The following is a 20935-nucleotide window of genomic DNA, read 5'->3' as shown; positions in this document are numbered from 1 at the left end:
GGAGCAAAGGGTAAGGTGATTTAGACTCCTTGACTCTTAATGGGCTACACCCTGTACCTGGTACTTATATGCAGTTTCTCATTTTTTCTTTCCAACAGCCTCGTGGGGTAGGCATTGCCATTTTATACACAGGAAAATTGAATATGGGAGATTTGAAGTAACTTGGACAGAATCATACCAAATAAGTAACAGAACTGTGATTTGAACTCAGCACTAATTTAACTGCAAGACTCCACTTGTGGTCTGAACTAAGGTAGAGGAAAGATAGAGGAGAGGTGATTAGGATGTGGAGACTACAGGACTTAGTTCTAGTTTGTTTGAGGGTGGGGGGGTGAATACAGATGTGGAGTCAAAGATAGTTTCTGAATTTCTGGCCAGTTGTACAGCTAAGTGGTTCCATTAACTAGCCAAGAAGCAGCACATTTGTTTTTGTTTGTTTGAGGGAGGAGTGGGAAAGCAGAAGGTTGATAATGAGTTTAGTTGTAGACAGATTGAGTTTAGGGTAATATGTAGGTAGATATATCCAGCTGGCAGTTATAATAACTAAGATCACTAATGCAGTGTCAACTTTGCTTTTTAAAGACACCATCCATACCTGGTTATACAATATTTATAAGTAAAAAATATTTTGTATGAGTTTTTATATTTCCCCTAAATCATGAGCTAGCGTTGTACTCCTATGTGTAAAACTCTGAAAAAACCAGTTCTTTGGGCCTGGCCCCCTGGCTTAGCGGTTAAGTGCGCGCGCTCCGCTGCTGGGGGCCCAGGTTTGGATCCCGGGCACGCACCGACGCACCGCCTCTCCGGCCATGCTGAGGCCGCGTCCCACATACATCAACTAGAAGGATGTGCAGCTATGACATATGACTATCTACTGGGGTTTTGGGGGGAAAAAGATAAATAAATAAAAATCTTAAAAAAAAAAAAAAAAAACAGTGCTTTGGAAAAGTTTGTATTGGCTCATTCTTAAATTCCACGCTAATTTAGAGAGCTCAGAATAGAGGAAGTGTCCAGTCTAGTATGATTGACTTGGATTTGAACTCCACTGTAATGATACATCTTGTACAGTTTCATCAGAGTCATCAGTAAATCCAACTTGCCTTCATGTAGCAGAATGCAGACACCAGCCATGGAGAGTGCAGACACACACTTGAGTTCACAGATTGCAGTGAGGCCTTGAGCCCTACTGGCAGTTCCCAAAATAATAGTCCTGCAAAACGTACTCCCAGGGGAGTTCCGTAGTCGGATGAGATTGGGCATGACTGCGTATCAGCACATTAAAGATTGTGGGGAGTCCTGAAATAAAGAAACCTTTATTAAATTCCATGTTCTTCAAACTTACTTGACCATGGAGTTCTTTTTTCACCTAGTGTCTATGAATGTCTGTAGAGCTAGTGTTCTGAAGGATACGTTTTAGAGAGACTTGGCAGGACGCATGACTGTGACTTAATAATTCTAGTCTTTGTTTGCCCAGTCCGTTGTCCCTGTAATTAATGAGTTACCTCATTAATTTAATAAAGAGAAACTCACTACTTGTTAAGGCACTCTATTTAATTTTCAACTAGCTGTAGTGAAAATTGTAAATTCAACCTACTGGTTTTAGCTCTATCACTGAGATTTCAGAACAAGTCTGGTCCCTCTTCTGTATGAACCATTCAAAGAAAGTAATCATGGTTCCCTGAGTCTTCTTGAGAGAAGGTGAACCATATTCTATTTTAGAAAGATTTTCATGGAAAGGTATCAGATTTTTCTCTTTAAAGCTTTGACACATAGTAAGGCAAAAACCATTTTCATAAGTGAAATAACTTGTAGTATAATGATACTGAATAAGTGAGGTTATTTAATGGACAAAGGATTACCCTTTATAATAACAAGAGAAAGCTGATAGCTTTTTGACAGTTGGATATTAGACCAGGTATAAAGATCAGATAGTATTAGTCATACATTGACTATTTGGAATTCATTTTACAGTGTCTGTTGTAAAAGCTATAGCTACAGTATGTCTTTCTAGGTAATGATCAATAATGGCTTCACACCAGATAAAAATGATTATGAGTTTTGTGCCAAAGTGGAAAATATGATTATCCCCGCACAAGGGCATTTTGGAATATCTGCTGCAACTGGGGGTCTTGCAGGTAAATCTTGCTATATTTTAATATTGAGTTTGTGAATTGAGTTTTATTGGGAATAGTATATTTTGGAGCTGTGTAGACTTGTTTACTTTTAACCTTTTAAAACTAGTTGTAACCTTCCCATAGTCTGTGGTGCAGGTCATTTGGTCTCTTGGGACTGCTAATTCTCTACTTATATTCCGTAGGTATACAGCTGGCTAGAACTACAGAAAGTTGGCTGGGGCTGTATACAGTTGCCTGGGGCTGCATACAGTTATGTCAATTAGAGCTTCCGTTTGGCTGCTACTTCATAGTGGAGACATATTTAAAGTCAAGGCTGTAAATGGTTCATTGCCAAGTGTTTTAGGATCCTAAGATTTATCACAGCACATTTAAATGAATGTGGTAGCCTGAGGAAATATTACTGGGGACTAAACTTTAAACCAGATATATTTACTCTTTTTTTCTATATGTGATGATAAATGAACTTATATTTGGTATTAATACCATCTTGTGTTTATATGATGCATTGTATATTTTTATTATTTTCAAATATATGAATTGTTCATTACAGCAACACAGGGTGGGAGGGAAAGAGGATAGATTGTATTTACCCTATTCTTAGATGAGTTTGCCAAATCTGGACTTTCTAAAGATCACAGGCCAGTAATGGTCAGACCAAGCAGGACTTGGTTTAGGTTTCTGACTCCTGGGTTCAGTGCTCTTTTATACTGCATGACTTTTCCTAAAGTTACCTAACCAACACTGTAGTAATACAGTTTTCTCTTTAATCTGGCTACATATATAGATCTCTATAATAGTGACAGAAAGCACAGAGATTGCTGCACAGTTGAAATTAATTGCTCTTGCTTTGTGGATGTGACTAGCCGGGATTGGTATTTTGGTTCAATGTTATGAGGTTTGATCTGGTAGGTCCCTGTTTTCAGCTTAAACAGCTTCAAATTAACTTTGTTTTTTAATATGATTTTAGATAAAACTGTTAATGTCTACTATGTGAGGGGAATAAATATGACTGATGTATAGATAAAGTAATCATATTATCGAAATCAGGATGCTTTGGGAGTAAAAGGAGAAGTTGCTAGAAATGGCAGGACAACATGGGTAAATCAGGACTGTCCTGCTAAGCCAGGACAGAGCAGTGTCGTATTTGTAACAAGAAAGTAAGGCAAGAAGTGATAAGTGCTATAAGAGAGGTTTAGATACACATCAGTACAGGAAGTACATGAAGGAGAGGGTTTTGTCTTATTTGGCTGGGACATAGTCCCTGAAGATTTGTGAGAAAATGTGGGAGCATCTTGGTTCCAGGATTAGGAGTTTGGGCTTGTTTTGACCCTTCATTTGTTTGTTCATTCCCTTATCAGACATTTATTAAACATCTGTTACATGTTAAACATTGCTAAGTGTTCTGGTTTAGAATTTAAGTAAGTGAATTTTAGCTTATTTCTAATGTAAATCTTTTAGATGAATTTTTATCCCTAAGCCCGCAGAACACCATTGCCTGTACTAAATTAGAGCTAATTTTTGTTATTTCTCTTAGTGATTATTATTTTTTAAAGCAGTAGATATCTATAAAGTAAATTCACAACCATAAAAATAATCTATTATGGAACTTTTTCAGATTTTTTTTTTAATTTGTAGATGACCATGATGTCCTTTCTTTTCTGACTTTCCAATTGACTGAGCCTGGGAAAGAGCCAGTAAGTATACACATTTTTTTCAAATAATATATTTTCAATTCAGTGGTATTGCCTCATAGTTGAAAACTTGGGAAGACCGACTTAGATTCGGATCTCGTTTCTGCCGGTTCCTGCCGCGTGACCTTGTGCAAGTTACTTAACCTCTGTAACGCTCCATCTCTTCAGTGGTAAAACTGAGATGTTTGTACTGGCCCCCTCTTGACATTGTAAGCCTTAAATGAGACGTGCACTTCTAACAAGCACTCAAAAAATGGTAGTGGCTGCTGTTATTTTTTGTTGTAATTATTAGTAGCAAGAGTAAATTGGCTATGATTTAAATAAGAAGTAACATTTTTATGTTAACCTTTCAACTCGTGATGGAGTAGTTAAAATGAGAAAAAGAACATATATTGAGGTTTATTGTTTTCTTACCTTTTTAATTTTTTTTTTAATGATCTATTCTTAAACTCCAAAAAAGCCTACAATGGATATAGAAATTTCAGTAAAAGAAAAAGAAAAGTATCAGGAGGAATTTGAGCACTTTCAACAAGAACTGGATAAAAAAAAAGAGGAGTTCCAGAAGGACCACCCTGACCTTCAGGGGCATCCTGGTGAGTTGTAGAAAGCTGCCCTCAGAGCAGCGGCAGTAGTCGTGGCCTTTGTGTGTCACTTTCATTCATCTCATCCTCGCTCTCTTACCTGGCACGTTCCAAGTCCCTTCTGGAAACAATGTAGGAGCAAATCTTCAGTCTTTAAAGGGCTTGGAGATTGATGTTTTTAGCAGTAAGAGAGTGGCTTAGTGCTGTGTGCAGTGATGAGTGCCGTGGGTGAACAATGGACCACTGGAGGGTGAGCTCTGTTAGGATGGGGATTTTGTTTGTTGTGTTTACTGCTATGTCCCCTAAACCTAAAAAAAAAAAGAAAAAAAAAGAGAACAGCAACAGTGCTGACCTAGGAGTTGAGACTTAGTAAATATTTTTTTCAATGAAATCATTCAAGGCTTATTTCTTTCCTTTTAGTGGCACACAGTTACCTTATTAATGTAGAGTTAATACTTGAAAACTATCAGACTATCGTGAGAGTAATGTGAAGTGATTGTCTGGCTCTCCTTCTCAATAGAATTCTGGACTTTAAAGGTTGAAAATTTTAAAATATTAGTTTAAGCCAGTGTAATTAGGAATGTAAGGGTGCTACGTGTCAAAAATAAAACCTGTTAAGGCCAAATGGAGTGACTTTATATCATCTGCTAACTTTTATTGTCCGGGGCGTTTCCCATCAGCACAGTGTTCAGGGCTGTACTTCATGAGCCTGGGGCTAGCTTTCGAACTCTCCGTGTAGTACGTGATTCTCTAAATTATCAACAGTCTGATTCAGACTTAATGAAGATAAAAATGAAAGATAAGTTTCATTCTTTGATTTGTTTTAAACATCACGTATGATTTGTGAATATATCCTGAAGTTTATTGCAGTAAGTGTTTGAATGAAATGCTCTATTTTCAGCGTGGTCAGGTATAAAAAGAAAATCAGCTGTTCTCAACTCCATTTCTTAGTCTTTTACGTAAGTAAAATGCACAAATTTTAAGAGTATAGTTTGATGAATTTTGACAAATGTGTATACCCATTTAAACCATCACTCAGATCAGTACACAGAATATTTTTATCACCCCACAAAGTTCCCTCACGCCTCTTTCAAGTCAAGCCCCCTTCACAGAGGCAACAACTATTCTGATTTCTATTAACATAGACTAGTTCATAGAGTTCATATAAGTAGAATATATTTGGAGGAGAAAATGATTTTTAGGTGAAAAAATTCAGACCTAATTTATCATAAGTGTTCAGCCACCAGAGATGGCAAAAACAAACAGTAATTTGGTGGGGGTAGGGTAGAAGGGGTAAAGGGGCGCATATGTATGGTGACAGATATAAACTAGACTATTGGTGGTGAACACAATGCAGTCTATACAGAAAATGATATATAATAATGTCCACCTGAAATTTATGCAATGTTATAAGCCAATATGACCTTAATAAAATAATTTTTAAAAATCCAGTAATTTAATCATGATTGAATTAATTATTTGCATGTTTACTCTTGGGGAGATCATAGCACTATGTTGATGATTTTCTAATTTTAGTATATGTTAATACTTTGGTCACTTATGGTATTTCAAAAGCTACATATGTGTAGATGATTCTAAAAATTTTAATTTGTAATTTCCATTTCAGCGGATGAAATATTTGAGAGTGTAGGAGATCGTGAGCTGAGACAAATCTTTGAAGGACAGAATCGTATTCATCTTGAAATCAAGCAGCTGAACCGACAGTTAGATATGATTCTTGATGAACAGCGAAGATATGTGTCTTCCTTGACAGAGGAGATCTCTAAAAGAGGAGCAGGAATCCCAGGGCAGCATGGACAGGTGAGTTTTGAAATGTGAAAATATGCCTTAGTTAGCCTTTGATGGAGGAGAAGTAGAAAAGAATAGGTACTGTGCTAAATGTTCCTGTAGAGTGTGAATTATTGCATGTCATCTTTTGTTTTTCCTCCAGATCACTCAACAAGAGCTGGATACTGTTGTGAACACTCAGCATGAGATTCTGAGACAAGTAAATGAAATGAAGTAAGTATACAAAAGTAGGGTCTGTTATGTGATATCTTTCTCCTAAATTCATGACTTCTGTAGATATGCAAGCATGTTCTTGTAAGATTCCTGCATGAGAGTAAGAATCACGTTCTAGAATCATTTTATAAATAGGGGAATATAAAGTACAGGAACTTTTGATAATTTAGAAACTGCAAACATGTCTAAATTTTTTAATTGTTCTAAACTATAAAAGAAAAAAATGCTTTAGCATCTTTAAGAAAATAGGTTTGTCACAGTTACTTGACAGCCAGGAATATTCATACATTTCTTAAATATAAAAAGAATGTGGATAATATATAACAATTCTATAAAAAATACTAGGAGAATAAGCGTGCATAGCGTTGTAGGAGTGTAATACAAGCATACCTGATGCAGGAACTTCTTTTTGATGGAATGAAATCATTTTGAAGGAAATAGACTATGTGTGACTACCTCCTTTTCATTCCATCTTATACCCCAAGAGAGACTGAGACAAAGAATTGGAGCAGAGAGGAGATACTGTGTCCTTGGAACATTGATAAGTTTCTAAAAAGGCTTTAATTATGCAGATAATTAACAGCTTTCAATGCCTGGAGCAGAGAAACAGCCCAAGTGTCACATTTCATAAGCTAATACTTGAGAGCACTGCCCAACCAATACAACCCTTGACAAATAAGAACGTCAAGGTGAGTTCTTTAGGACTGGAATATTAAACAGCATTAGGTTAAACAGAAGGTGATAATATGTAACACCTAGTGATTAAAGGCAACCCAACTTGTAACTGCAAATTTCTATTTCTTTCAGTTGTACTGTTTGGCATATTTAAAAGTCTTAAGGTTGTAAACTCATGATTAAAATATTTATGATACTAAATGAATAGTTAAATTCTTTTAGAAATAGCCTGGACTTGTAACATTATTTTTTTAAATCTTTATTTTGATCTAATTTTAGACTTCAGATGTTGTAAAAACAGTACAGTTTCCATATATCCCTCACTCATCTTTCCCTAATGTTAACATCTTACATAACCATAGTACGATTGTCAGAAACAAGTAATTAACATTGGTATAGGACTATTAATTAAGCTAAAGATCTTATTCAGATTTCACCAGTTTTCTACCAGTGCGTTTTTTCTGTTCCAAGATCCTATCCAGGATCACACATTGCATTTAGTTATTTCTCTTGAGACTTCTGCAGTCTGAAGTCTTTCCTTGTCTTTCATGACCATGACAATTTCCAAGAGCGCTGATCAGTTATTTGGTCCAGTGTCTCTCAATTTGGGTTTGTCTGGTGTTTGCTCTTATCACGAGTACAACAGTGTATCATGTTCATGATGTCGATATGTCTTGTTACAGGTGATGTTGGCTGTGATCACTTAGTTATGGTGGTTTCTTTGTTGTTTCTGTACTTTAAAGTTACTGTCTTTCCCTTGGTGGTTAATAAATATTTTGGGAAGGATACTTTGAGACTATGTAAATATCCTGTTTCACTTTAAACTTTTGCTCACTAATTTTTAGCATCCATTCATGTCTTTTCTGAAACAAGAATATAGTGTTTACCAAATGCTTATTTTCCATTCCTTCTACATTTATTTATTGTAATTCTATAAGGATCAGCTATCCCTTCTCCCCTATTTATTTAATCAATTATTTATATCAGTATGGACTCACGGATATTTATTGTATGAGTTACAGTCCAATACTGTCGTTATGTATTTTGTTGCTCAAATCGTTCCAGCTCTGGTCATTAGGAACTCCTCCAGGGTGGCTTCTGTGTTCTTTTGGCAAGCCCCATCTTTTTTTAAGCATTTCTTTACTTTCTGGTACTACCCTATGTTTCAGGCTCATCTTGTATTTTCTCTGCCTTCTCTCTAGAATCAACCACTTCTCCAGTGAGCCCTCATTCCTTTTATTGGAGAAAGGTGTTAAGAAACCAAGATCTGGGCACTAGATCTGCTCCTTACTACTGGGGTGCCACTGCTTCTAGGCCCTCTCAGTGGACAGACCTGGGGAATACATGAATGTATACTAACCCACACATATCTATATTTTTGTAGCCCTCAATCTACATTTGTATTAAAAAACCATGATTTATCCAGATACTTTGGATTCCAGTTGGACTGGGCTGGACTGAACACTACAGGGTTGATTTTAGCCTTCCTCCTTTCCCTATTTGAAAATTCTTTCTCCAACAGGGTGAAACCTGGTTTTTATTATCTATAATGTATTTACTTATTGGTTCAATTTTAGTGTGCAAATAAAGTACACACAAAGTGGTTTCAAATTGTTAACCTGTATTCCTGTGAGAAACACGTTTACTGACAGATTTATGTAAAGTTCCTTTTTGTAAAGTTTCTTTTGCCTCTAGCCTTACAATATCTAGCTCAGACACCATTTTGCAGATAGTTTAGTTCTCTTCTTCCCCACTCACTTCAGTCTGGTTAGGGTATTCATTTATAATACAGTTAGGTTCTTTGTTAGTGTTTGTATTCCTCCTACATCCCAGTTGATTTTGATTGTTGATATTTTGGGTATATGAAGGGTGTGTGAATACTGTGGTTCTAAGAGCCAAAATATGTATATTCATTGAAGTATTACTCCTTCATAACTACTACCCCATTCCCATGGTAACCCATCCCATTAATTTCTGGTTTGTTCTTCCTGTATTTATTCTGCACACGTGTATTTTCTTAGATCCCTTCTTTCTCATGTGAATGGCAGCATGCTCTAGATGCTCTTTTGTGCTTTCTTGTTTCTCTTAACAGTAATACCAGAACATCTTAAGATTCAGTTAGTGGTTAGTAAATCCTAGCTATCCAGTTGCATTATCCGTGAAAGCAGTTACTTAGGGTAGTTAGCAATCCTTGTAAGCTCCCACTTATTAATTGAGAACAAATGTCATGCATACAATAAGTTAGTGTAAAAACTGAACTCACATATCTGAATTTATCCTCTAGAACTTTTTCTTCAGGATTAAGCTTCAGAAAAAAATATAAAAAGATAAGAAATAATTGCCTTTGATGGAAAAGGTGGTTTGTGTCTTTATTAATTTTCATATTCTTAGGGAATCATAGAATTTTTTTTAGCAGAAACATGTAGTTCAATCCCCTTCAGTTTACAAAAAGAGAAAAAAAAAGGCCCTGAATGATAAAAGATCACAATATGAAAACAGTCAGAACTAGTTCTCATTATCTCCTCACTTTCAGGTGCTGTTTCTAGCAAACCATAAAGCCTTGCCAGTTTTGGTTTTCATTATAGCAATTTTCAAACATACAAAAAAGTTGAGAATGATATAAGAGCCCTCCCTCATATCCCCATCGCCCACTTTCAACAGTTATTAGTAACCAGATGTTGTCAGCCTGAACCGTTCATTATAAAGTGCCCCCATCAGTCTCTCCAAGTTTTAGTAGCCCATGATGGCCATGCCTGAATCCATTTCGTTAGAGGTTGAAGAAGAGTTGACACTCTCATTCTAAAATTCCCTCTCCGTTTAAAAAGAAGAATTTCTCTCATTACTTGTCTGTTATCCCTAAATAGTTCAGGAAAGGCAGAATAAATACTTGATTCTTTCTCCTTGTTTTTCAGAATAATGAGTTGGGCCCCTGGCAACCTCCAGTGTTAAATGATGAGGTAGTGAGAGGTGATTTTTTTTTTTCAACTCATGGATTTTAATGTATTTTGCTACTTTGATCCACTAGTCTTTATAATTGATGTTCAAGTTGTTTGCTCTTTGGCCTCTAGCAGCCCCTACCAGTTAGCTTATGTGCCCTTTTGACACAACGCCAGTAGTCGCTGGCAGCTTCCTTCCTCTCAGGTGTGAGATTTTTCAGGCTTCTCTTGTACATTTCTGTCCCACACATGGCAAAAGGCATTTTTCTTTGGACCCTGATCTTCTAGTGGGAAACGGTATTTGTAGACAGTCTAGTGCTTATTGCTACTGGATTGTCATTGCTTCTAGGCCTTTTCAGTGGGCAGAGTTACAGATGCTGTTTGAGCTTTGCCATTCGTATATGTTGGCTTGTGTCGTTTGTTAATTGGTTATATTTTTTAAATGTTGAATTCAAAGTATAAATGTTCTTTTTGGTGAGTAGGCAGCATTTAGCATTTCATGTTTACCTTCACCTAATTAATGAGTACCTATTGCATTCTAGGTACTGTGCGAGGCATTTTCACATGAATATTCATATTCTTCTGGGACCTTGCTCTTAGTAATCCTCTTCTGTACCTCCAGCCTATCCCTGTAATGTAATATTTAAGCTGCCTAGCAATTTTTATTCACTCTTGATCATCATTTATATCATTCAAAATATACAACACTCTCCTCAAGCCCCATAACCCAGCCCACCAGTGCCAGTCTGCCTGGGAGATGACCTTGTCTCCTCCCCTCCGTTCTGTGCTCCACCCTCCCTCCCCACACTGTCTCCATCCACTCAGCTGTGTCCAGGCCAGTCCTGAGGTCTGGATCAGATTCTCTCTGCTTCTCTGACCCTTGCTCTGTCAGTGGTCCTCTCTCCGTCTTCTACCTAAACTTATCCTTCAGTGCTACTTCTTCCATTTATAAAAGGGCTTGCTCTTCCGTTATTTAAAACTAATCAAAATACACCAACCTTTAACAGACCCTTTATATTCCTTTTCCTGTTGCTTCTCTTTTTCTTTCCTTTTTAGCTAAGTTTCTAAAAAGGTAGACCAAACTACCTCTCTCCACTTCCAGATCACTGTAATTTGTCCTCATACCACTAAACCATTCTTTGTGTAGTCACTCGTGCCCTAGTAATGAATACCTTTCAGTCCTCATCTTTCTGGACTTTCTGTAACAGTTGACACTTGTCCTCACTCCCCCCGTCTTGAGACATTTTCCTTTCAAGGCTTCGAGCATACCTTACACCCTTAGTGCTCTTTGGCCTCTCAGCTTCAATTGCGTTTTCTTCATTTATTGCTCTTCCTTCCATCATCCCTTAAAAGGTGTTTTTCTCTAGGGTTCTCTCCAGCCCTCTTTTCACTTGACCTATTCCCTAAGCTAGGTATCCCCTCTTTCCACCACAATCCCATCCCTGTAGGACCCTCCTTATTCTTGAACAGCTCAGCTCTCAGGGCCTGGCTAAGTGAAATGCATCTTTCTTTGTAGAACTCTACATGTGCCTCTATCACATTGCTCTCCTGCTGGACTATTTATTAGTTTCAGCGGGGCAGGAATTATATTTTTCTCACACTGTTTATATCCCTAAAAGTTGCCTGGCTCATAACATGTACCAGATAAATGTTAGCAGAATCAACAGGCAAATGAATAAATTAATTAATAGGAACTCTTTAAGTGACTCAATCTTTATATATTAAAAAGACATTTATAATTAAGCAAGTTCATGCTTCTGGGAAGCAATGTTTTTAAATGCAGATATGTGAGAAAGTTATATATTCTGGGATGCTTTATTCTTGGTAAGTATTTTAGATATATTAAAATGTAATTCTTAATTTGGATTATAGTGGAAAAGCTTAGACTCACATGAATTTTTTTGAGCATGTGTGCCATTAAAAGAAATTTTAATCAACACAGGTCGTTTATTCAGACAGCACTTGAGATATTTTGTAGCAAATTTTAAAATATTCATTGCTCATATAACTCAAATATAATTTTTAAAACTTTTATTATACTTAACATTCGGCCTGACATACTGTTATTTCTAAGTAATTCTAATATTTGAGTTCCTTTTTTTGTTTTCTTCCACCAAAGCTTTTACTTTTTAAGCTAAATTTTACCGTAAGGAAATAAGTTAGATAACTTATTTATTCATTCATATAATTGAACTATAACTGTTGAAGGCACTGTCAGGAAATCAGAGACATCCCCATTCTCTGGGAGCTTATGTTCTATGAGGGAGATACTCCATATGTACAGATACCAAGAAGAAAAGTGTGTATTCGTGTGTGTATGTATGTTTAGGGAGTGGTTGCTTTTGGCAGGAGAGGCTTAGGGAAAGGAAAATGTAGAGGAAGGGCAGCCATTTGAACTGGGCTTTCCATTTCAGACCATTGCTCTTGGAAGCAGGGCTCGGGACCAGAAGGAACATCACAGACACAGAGGCTTAAAGTGAAGGATATTTTCAGGGAATGGTAGGAGCCAAGACAGATAAAAGAGAGTAGTAGGAGACAGAGTTAGAAAGATGAGCTGCAAAGAGATTATGGAGACCCTTAGGATTTTTAAAGACCTGTGGCCATTTTCAAACAGAAACAGAAGTAGAGAGACTAGTATAGTGAACCTCTGCTTATCCATCAATCACTTAACACTTGTGAACTTTTTGCCAGTCCATCTTATTTTATCTACCCTGCCAAAAAATCCCCAGACTTGAAGATATTTCATAATATATATGTTAATAACGTAAACTATTTGCCATTTATAGAGCTTTTTTTTTAAGTACTCCTAGGTAAAATAACCTGACATTTTCAGGTAAATTGAAATTCAGATACATTCCTTTCTTTCTTAAGGTTATTTTTCTACCATTATTTAAAAAAATATTTGTGGGGCTGGACCGGTGGTGTAACGGTTAAGTGCGTGCGCTCCACTGCTGGAAGCCTGGGTTCAGGTCCTGGGCGCGCATTGATGCCCCGCTTGTGAGGCCATGCTGAGACAGCATCCCATATAAAGTAGAGGAAGATGGGCACGGATGTTAGCCCAGGGCCAGTCTTCTCAGCAAAAAAAGAGGAGGATTGGCATGGATGTTAGCTTAGGGCTGATCTTCCTCAAAAAAAAACAACAAAAAAATATGAGTAGTCTCTTACTGTCATGCTTACAGACTCATCTCCAAAGGGCATACTCAGGCTAGAGCTCTTTATTCTTACATCTGAATTGTGGAATCACACTTGACGTGCAGATTATGTTCTGAAGTCAGTGTGTAAGGTAAAACGTTGTATAATGTCAAAATTACTCTTCAGAAAGATACCACCTTGGAGACTTCCACACCATTGCTCAGTATGACAACCAACCAGTTTTTCCTTCATCTTTGCAATGGATAGTTTCCTCTTTAGTTGGGTTCTAGTTGAAGCACTAGGTTTGTATATAGGGGCTATCTGATAGAACTGCAAGGAGAAATAGAATTACATTTGTCTTAGGGGTCCTCAAGACCACCCCTGGGTTCTGTGATTTGCTAGAAGTACTCACAAATCTCAAAAGCTGCTACACTCACAGTTATGGTTTATTACCCAAAAAAGGATACAGAATAAAATCAGCAGAGAAAAAAGTGCATGGGGAGAACCAGGCCCAAGCTTCCAGTAGTCCCTCCCAGTGGAGTCGCTCACATAGTGCTAGTTCCTCTCAGCAGTCATGTGTGACAACATGTGCAGTGTTGCCAGCCAAGGAAGCACACCCAAGCCTTAGTTCCTGGGATTTATCAGGGGTCAGTCACACAGGCATGGAGCACCCATGTGACTGTCCTTAACTACTCAGTCTCCAGTCCCCCTAGAGGTCAAACTGATACAGCACTCTCGGCCCCAGCCAAACAAAAACATATGTCACATTGTTAGCGTAAATGGTCTGGTGTGGCCCAAGGCCCTATGTAGACAAAGACACTCTTAACAGGCGGGATATTTCAGGGGCTTAGAGTTTACCTCCCAGGGGTCAAGGGCCAGTCCTGAAAACCTTTGGAATGTGCAGGGTTTGGGCATCCCAGGCCTAATGGGTTAATCCTTTATTGTACTTCATTAAACACCTAGAAAGGTTTAAGTTCATTGACAGTATCATGCATTATGTTATTCAATATCTGTTTATAGTGTTGGTTTTAACACAAATTATTTAACGTTATTCTCTTATGTGGTTATTCTTACGTAGTTAGATGACCTTTAGTGAAAGATAAAAGCATAATGTTAAGTTGTAGTTTTATGAATTATTTTCCAATCTTGAAGACAATTCAGTTTTTTAAAATATAGATTTTCTGTATCTTTTTTTTATGATCTGATATATTGGGCTTAGAAATGTATCTAACCATTTGAAATCTGTGACTGAAAAAATCATCCTTCTGGTGATTCCATTGTCTAAAGGGATCTCCTATTTCAGGAATTCCATGAGTGAAACTGTCAGACTGGTCAGTGGCATACAGCATCCCGGCTCTGTAGGGGGAGTTTATGAGACAACCCAGCACTTCAACGACATCAAGGAGCACCTTCACTTAGTGAAGCGGGACATAGATAACTTAGTGCAGCGGAATCTGGTGAGCTTTTCCCTCTAGTTTTCTGGTTATCACTGTCTTCTTTAGGAAAGGAAGAACACATATTGTACTGACAATATTGTGATTTTTTAGTTAATCCTAATGCTCATTTTTAATATTCAAGGTAGAATTATTCCATATGATCCAAATGTCTGTATGTTCCCCATCATGCTTCCATAGTCTGTTGAATAGATTTTTTTTAATTGTTATTCCAATTAGTGGAGCTATCACAATCTCAGACTTTTTTTCCCCTTGATTCTTTTTTTTTTTAACTTTTTATTTATTTTTTTTATTTTTATTTTTATTTTTTTGTGAGGAAGATCAGCCCTGAGCTAACATCCATGCTAATCCTCCTCTTTTTGCTGAGGAAGACTGGCCCTGAGCTAACATCTATTGCCAATACTCCTCCTTTTTTTCCCCCAAAGCCCCAGTAGATAGTTGTATGTCATAGTTGCACATCCTTCTAGTTGCTGTATGTGGGACGCAGCCTCAGCATGGCTGGACAAGCGGTGCGTTGGTGCGCGCCCAGGATCCGAACCTGGGCTGCCAGTAGCGGAGCGTGTGCACTTAACCGCTAAGCCACCGGGCCAGCCCTCCCTTGATTCTTTTCTCTAAGTTTTCTTCAAAAAAAAACAAACAAACATGGCTCTTGTTATTAGTAATGATATCTTTAAACAGCTTTGAAAAAGATAAACGTCTCTCTTGACAAACCCTTTTGTTAAACAAATAAACGCTGGGTAACTCATATTTCTGTCTAGGCTGTTAAGGAAGGGCAGATCTAACTGTGCTGACTGATAGCAGCTTTCTTTAGGCAATATTCTTCTTTTTTCCAGCTACTTTTCCTGTCTCACTTGGTTCATTTTTTTAAAAAGTGTTTTTTGTTTATCTGTTTTTTGACTTTAGTAGGTCTTCTTTTTAGTGTAAGCCCTATCTACATTTTTGGAGATTGGTGATAAATATTAAAAATAGGTAACATTTTTTCGAAGTTTAACATGCGTAAGAGGCAGTATTAGAAGACAGACTCCTGATACTTTTAAATTTTTTAAGTTTTAAGTTTTTCCTTAACTTATTCCCTTAGTTCTGTTTGAGGTTATTTCCCCCCAACATCAGCCTTTGTTGCAATGGCCAAGTTGATGCTGTGGGTGGTATATATGTCCTGAAGAACTTTGTCTTAAAAGCCATTCTGTCTGGATACCTTGATAAAATCTTTGTCCTTGGTATTTAATTGCCTCCCTGTAGTAGAAGGAATACTCATGGAAATAGGAAAAGAAACATTTTTGAAAATACTCATTACCGGGGGCCAGCCCAGTGGTGTAACGGTTAAGTTCTCAGCTCTGCTTCGCCGGCCTGGGGTTCACTAGTTCGGATCCTGGGTGCTGACCTACTCACCGCTCATCAAGCCATGCTGAGGCAGCATCCCACGTAGAAGAGCTACAATTCTACAACTATGATATACAACTATGTACTGGGGCTTTGGGGAGAAAAAAGAAAAAAAAAGAGGAAGATTGGCAACAGATGTTAGCTCGGGGCCAATCTTCCTCGACAAAAAAGGTTCGAGTTTGTTCATTAGAAAGGCTTTAAAAAAAAAAAAAAAGCTAATTACCAATGTTGAATGCTGGGAGATTGGGGAGGATGAGAGCTGAAAAAAAGCCATTATATTTGTCATGTAGTTCATTGGTAGGGTAACCATGTAGTTGGCTGCACCAGAACGCTTTTGAGAGTGAAAGTGATGCTGTTAATAATAATTACTCTAATACAGCAAGTGTGAACTGGAAGTGTCCAGGGAATTCGTGGTCTGTGACCTTCAGTGACACTAAAATCATTGTCACTGGTGAAGATAGGAGCCAGATGACAATGAGTTAGTGACTGGACAGTGAAAAGGTGGAGGCTTTCCAGTGTCAACTACTCTTTCAAAAAGTTTGGTAGTAAAAGTTTAAGGGGGTGGAAGATATTTATGGGATGAATAAATGAAAATGCTTGAGTTTAGACAATAGACTGTGAGTTTTATAAAGATTTCACATTTATTTCTTTTTCTAAAATACTGATTTGACTATTTGTAATAGAAAGTTCTTTGCCTTACAGCCATCAAATGAGAGAGCGAGATGCCCAGAACTACCACCATTTCCATCATGTCTGTCTACGGTGCACTTTGTTATATTTGTAGTGGTACAAACGGTATTATTCATTGGTTATGTCATGTATAGGTAAGTCTCTAAAATTTAACCCAACATTTTTCTGTATTTAATTTTAAATACTCAGTAAGTTATCTATGTCCATAATAGAGCTTTTGATACATATAAAATTAGGTTTATACAAAGCAAATATTATTTCTAGTCTCTGTCAGTTCACACAGGAGTGGATGTATAGAATGTATGCTTATCTTAATGTGTTTTATACTTCAAAAGGCATTGCATATTTTAATTTTAAGCAATCCTGTTTTCTTTCTGAAGTAAAGTCTATAGGGCTTCTTTCAGACTTTTTCTTTCTCTTTTCCCTTAGGTCTCAGCAAGAAGCAGCTGCCAAAAAATTCTTTTGACCACCATTTTCGTATGTGTACATCATGTATGTATGTACAAAATGTTGTCTTTTTGAGGGAATTTAAGTATTTAAATTGCTTCATAGTCTAAATTATTAAATTTTGTATAAAAGAACTGTCTAAACATTGATTTGCAGTGAGAATAAACCTTGAAGACAACCACATGTAAATTTGTGCATAGTACATAAATCTATTTAAATTTCAGTGAATTTCTGGCCAGTAAAATATAGCCACTGAACAGAATATTGATAAATAAGAGGGTAAATAATAGAAAGTGGGAGCCACCCCCAGATGTGAAATTTACCCCTAAGTCTTTGATGTTGGAGGTTTCTTTATGCAACATAAACACTTGCCCTCCTGCCACCAAAAATCTGACATCTAAAGCTCCCCATCATGCTTATTTTGTAACCAAAGTGTTTTTTGAGAGGTCAGAATTTCCTACTCTAAGACCTAATCCTGCAATCCTTTAATATAACTCCCTTTGAAATCAAAGAATATTTTGTCTGAGAGCATAAGGATCTGGAAAACAGACTTCAGAATGTTTATTGAAGTATTTTTTCCCTCTGATTATCAGTGATATATTTCACTTTTAAAGGAAATTTTGGGGGAAAATTAAGAGCTGCTCTTTGCCTAAAAAACCATTTAGGTGAAAACATTCCTCTGATAATGGTTTTTATGGGTATTTTGCCTCGTAATGTACTTATTTCATGATTGCTCATATTCCTGAATGTCTTCATTCCAACAGTGTCAGTTCAATATTATGAAAATAATTTTTGCATTTATATTTGTAATTTAAGGAACTTATTTCTTCCATTTTGTGCAGCATGTAAATTCAGCTCAGGTTGCATGTTCTGAGGATATTTTAGGTTCTCAAAACCTACCACTACCTTCTGCTTTACATCACTCCATGCGACCTGGTGTTGTGACTGCATACTCGTTTAAATCAAGGAGGCTGCAGTAGAAGCAGTGTTAGGATTTTTGAAGGCGAAATTTGAAAAATAGAGTTAATACTTCTGATTTTTCTTTTAATGCTAGAACTAAGGATATTGTGAAGGACTTGCTAGTAAGCTTAACCTTGAAATGTAAGACTGGAAGGAGTTGTTATAGTCTTTGTACATGTTGTTCTAGGTATTATAGCAACAGTCTGTAAATGACATTTAAAAATGCAGACTTCATTTTGTTTTCACAGCTGATGTAGACTTATTTTTGTTGGCTTCAAAATACTCTCTTACCTCTTTTAAAAGGCTAAAGTAGTTATCTTTCATTTGTCATAGAATCCAAAATAATACTGTTTTATAAGATAGTACTGTTTAATTCTTCCAAGCCTTGATGAATTTGCTCTCAAATGTCCTTTACAGATTGGGCTAATGGCCCAAAATCTATACCAAGACTATGAAGAACTCTGCATTATAGCAATACCTAACTAGTACTATGTATGCAAACAGTCCAAGCATTGCTTTTTAACATTAGCGTTTATCCTAGAACACTGAACGAGAATATTCTAATGATTACTTACTCGACTTCAGTCGCTTCAACAGAGAAAATGCTTCTCCAGTATTTTTCTTTTGTAGTGTTAACATTTTGAAATTCGTGTTTCAGAGACATCATCATCACAGAATTTACTCTTAATCTATGAAAAAAAATTAATACCTTCAGAAAAATGTTTAAGTTGTAGACAATGAAACTTGGAAAATCCACTTGAGATAAAAGGCTGCAAAATACCCAGTATTATAAAATCCAAGGTCACGTGTGCCTGTCCTTATTAAAGGAATACCAGATCTATACAGTGTACTTTTTTCAAGCTAAAATTCAAGAGGAAACATTCTCATCATTCCTAGTACGAATGGAGATCTCGGCTCTTATGAAACAGCATGAATCGTTTTCCTTTTTTACTTAGTAATTTAATTTGTGTGAAAATCCCTCAGTAAAGCAGTTTGCATAGCGTGTTTATCATATTTGACTTTTGATTTATTTTCCTCAAAGTTATTTAAGTAGCTCATTTCTGAAGAAAATGTTTGCTCTGTGGAAAAATCAATCACTGCCAGGATTCTTTCATTTCTGTACTATTTTGTATAATGGAATTTGTTGACTTCTCTCACACCAGCAAGTATTTTACAGGTGCCTTGGATGAGAACAAAATTGATTTTAAAATTTTAGTGTAAGTCATTGTGCTTATGATGCCACTTTTTGAAAGAAATGCAATTACATAATGGCTAACAGCCTTATTTAATGTACCTATTTGTGTTCTAATTGTATGAATGTTTGATTCAGCTTGAAACTTGACTGTAAAGCCACAAACGATAAACAATATTTTGTTATGTATTAAAGGGATATCAGTGATTCTCAAAGTGTGGTCCTAGACCAGCTGGGTCACAGAGTGCTTGTTAAGAAGACAGGTTCTGGATTCTATTCCCATCCACCCAAGTCAGAATTTAGGGCTGGGGCATCAGAATATCAGTTTTCAACTGGCACTTCAGGTGGTTCTGAGCACACTGATGTTTGAGAACCACTAAGATGGGGAGTGAAAAAAGTGTTTTGCTTTGTTGGTTTAAAGCTGAGCTGAGAGCATAATATAACATTTTCATTGTCAATGACATTAGCACATGTGCACTGATTCTTTCATACTTAAAATCTACTTAATGTTCTTTTTACTAAAACTCATGTTTATTAGCAACTACAAACTAAACCCAGATTGTTGCCTGTAGCCTACTCTTGGTACTTTGATTGATGGCTTTTAAACTTACTAAATTATCCCAGATCATGGTCAAGCCATAAAAACTCCCATCTTCCAGTCTGCCTGCTAAAGCCTTTTGCTTTCTTGATTGTGATTTTTGTGACATTTTATCTCAGACAGTTGTACTTTTTGATAATTTGGGGAAAACAGAAATTACTTGAATAAGGGATTGCGTGACCCGCTGCATTGCAGAGATACAGTCTTTGCAAAGAACATAAGTAACAGTTGTGAATATTAAGGTGTGTTTATCTTTTCCTGTCCATGTGCTTTTCACAGGGAGATCATGAACAAATGATTATATTGGGGATTTTTTAATTTATAAGATCTAATGTAAAATCACCACTTGCAACTTTTTAGATCTGTATGTTGCCTGTTTAATGTATTTCTTTTAAAAGTTTAAAAAGATTTTCTATCCACTGTTAATTTCAATTGGACAACATTTTGTCAAGTGTTTTTTTCTGATTGTTATTTGATGCTAGCTGGAATTCAAGAAATGACATTGACCTTATTCAAATAAAGAAATATTTTAGTAAATTTCCTTTTTCCTTCATTGATCTTGGATAATACATAGTTTATTTTCCAGATAGGCCAGGATTTGTCATAGTATTTCATTTATTGTGCTATGTGCTCTGCCCTAGGTGGCTTACCACCTGTGGAGTCAGCACATGGAAGCATAAAAAGAGAAGTAGAAATGATAGGGATGAATGCTTTACCCTTGCTGATAATGAAAAATACAAATTAATTAAAACAATGTATTTGATATTCTCACCTTTAATAACCAAATACTGGTAAAAGTATAGTTAAGCTGGAACTCTTTGTCATTACTAATAGCAATTAAAAAAAATCTTTTAATCTCTTTGGCAAGCACCACTCAACCAAGTAATTCCAATTCTGAGAGTACACGTAGCATAAAAAGGAAAAGAGTAGAGTTTTGGTGTCAGACAAATCTGGGTTTGAATCTTGGCTCTGCCGCTCACTAACGATGACCTTCGGGTTCGTCATGATACTTACCTCACGAGGTTGGTAGCATTGTAAAAGA

General features: G+C 36.6%; 1 protein-coding gene across 1 annotated transcript in view; it reads left to right on the top strand.

Moving 5' to 3' along the window:
* LMAN1 (lectin, mannose binding 1) overlaps positions 1-20430 on the top strand; it is a 28456-nt gene extending 8026 nt beyond the window's left edge. The window contains exons 6-13 of the mRNA XM_058557239.1: positions 2012-2135; positions 3771-3829; positions 4287-4419; positions 6035-6228; positions 6359-6429; positions 14476-14629; positions 16709-16830; positions 17126-20430. Of these exons, the coding sequence (XP_058413222.1) occupies positions 2012-2135; positions 3771-3829; positions 4287-4419; positions 6035-6228; positions 6359-6429; positions 14476-14629; positions 16709-16830; positions 17126-17162 (894 nt within the window). The 3' untranslated portion in view covers positions 17163-20430. The remainder of the gene's footprint in view (positions 1-2011; positions 2136-3770; positions 3830-4286; positions 4420-6034; positions 6229-6358; positions 6430-14475; positions 14630-16708; positions 16831-17125) is intronic.
* Positions 20431-20935: the final 505 nt, after the last annotated feature.

The sequence above is a fragment of the Diceros bicornis genome, chromosome 16 (genome assembly GCF_020826845.1).
Source record: "Diceros bicornis minor isolate mBicDic1 chromosome 16, mDicBic1.mat.cur, whole genome shotgun sequence".
In the NCBI taxonomy this organism is placed as follows: domain Eukaryota; kingdom Metazoa; phylum Chordata; class Mammalia; order Perissodactyla; family Rhinocerotidae; genus Diceros; species Diceros bicornis.
The sequence above is the reverse complement of the archived record's forward strand: the minus strand, read 5'-3'. Positions and strand labels throughout refer to the sequence as shown.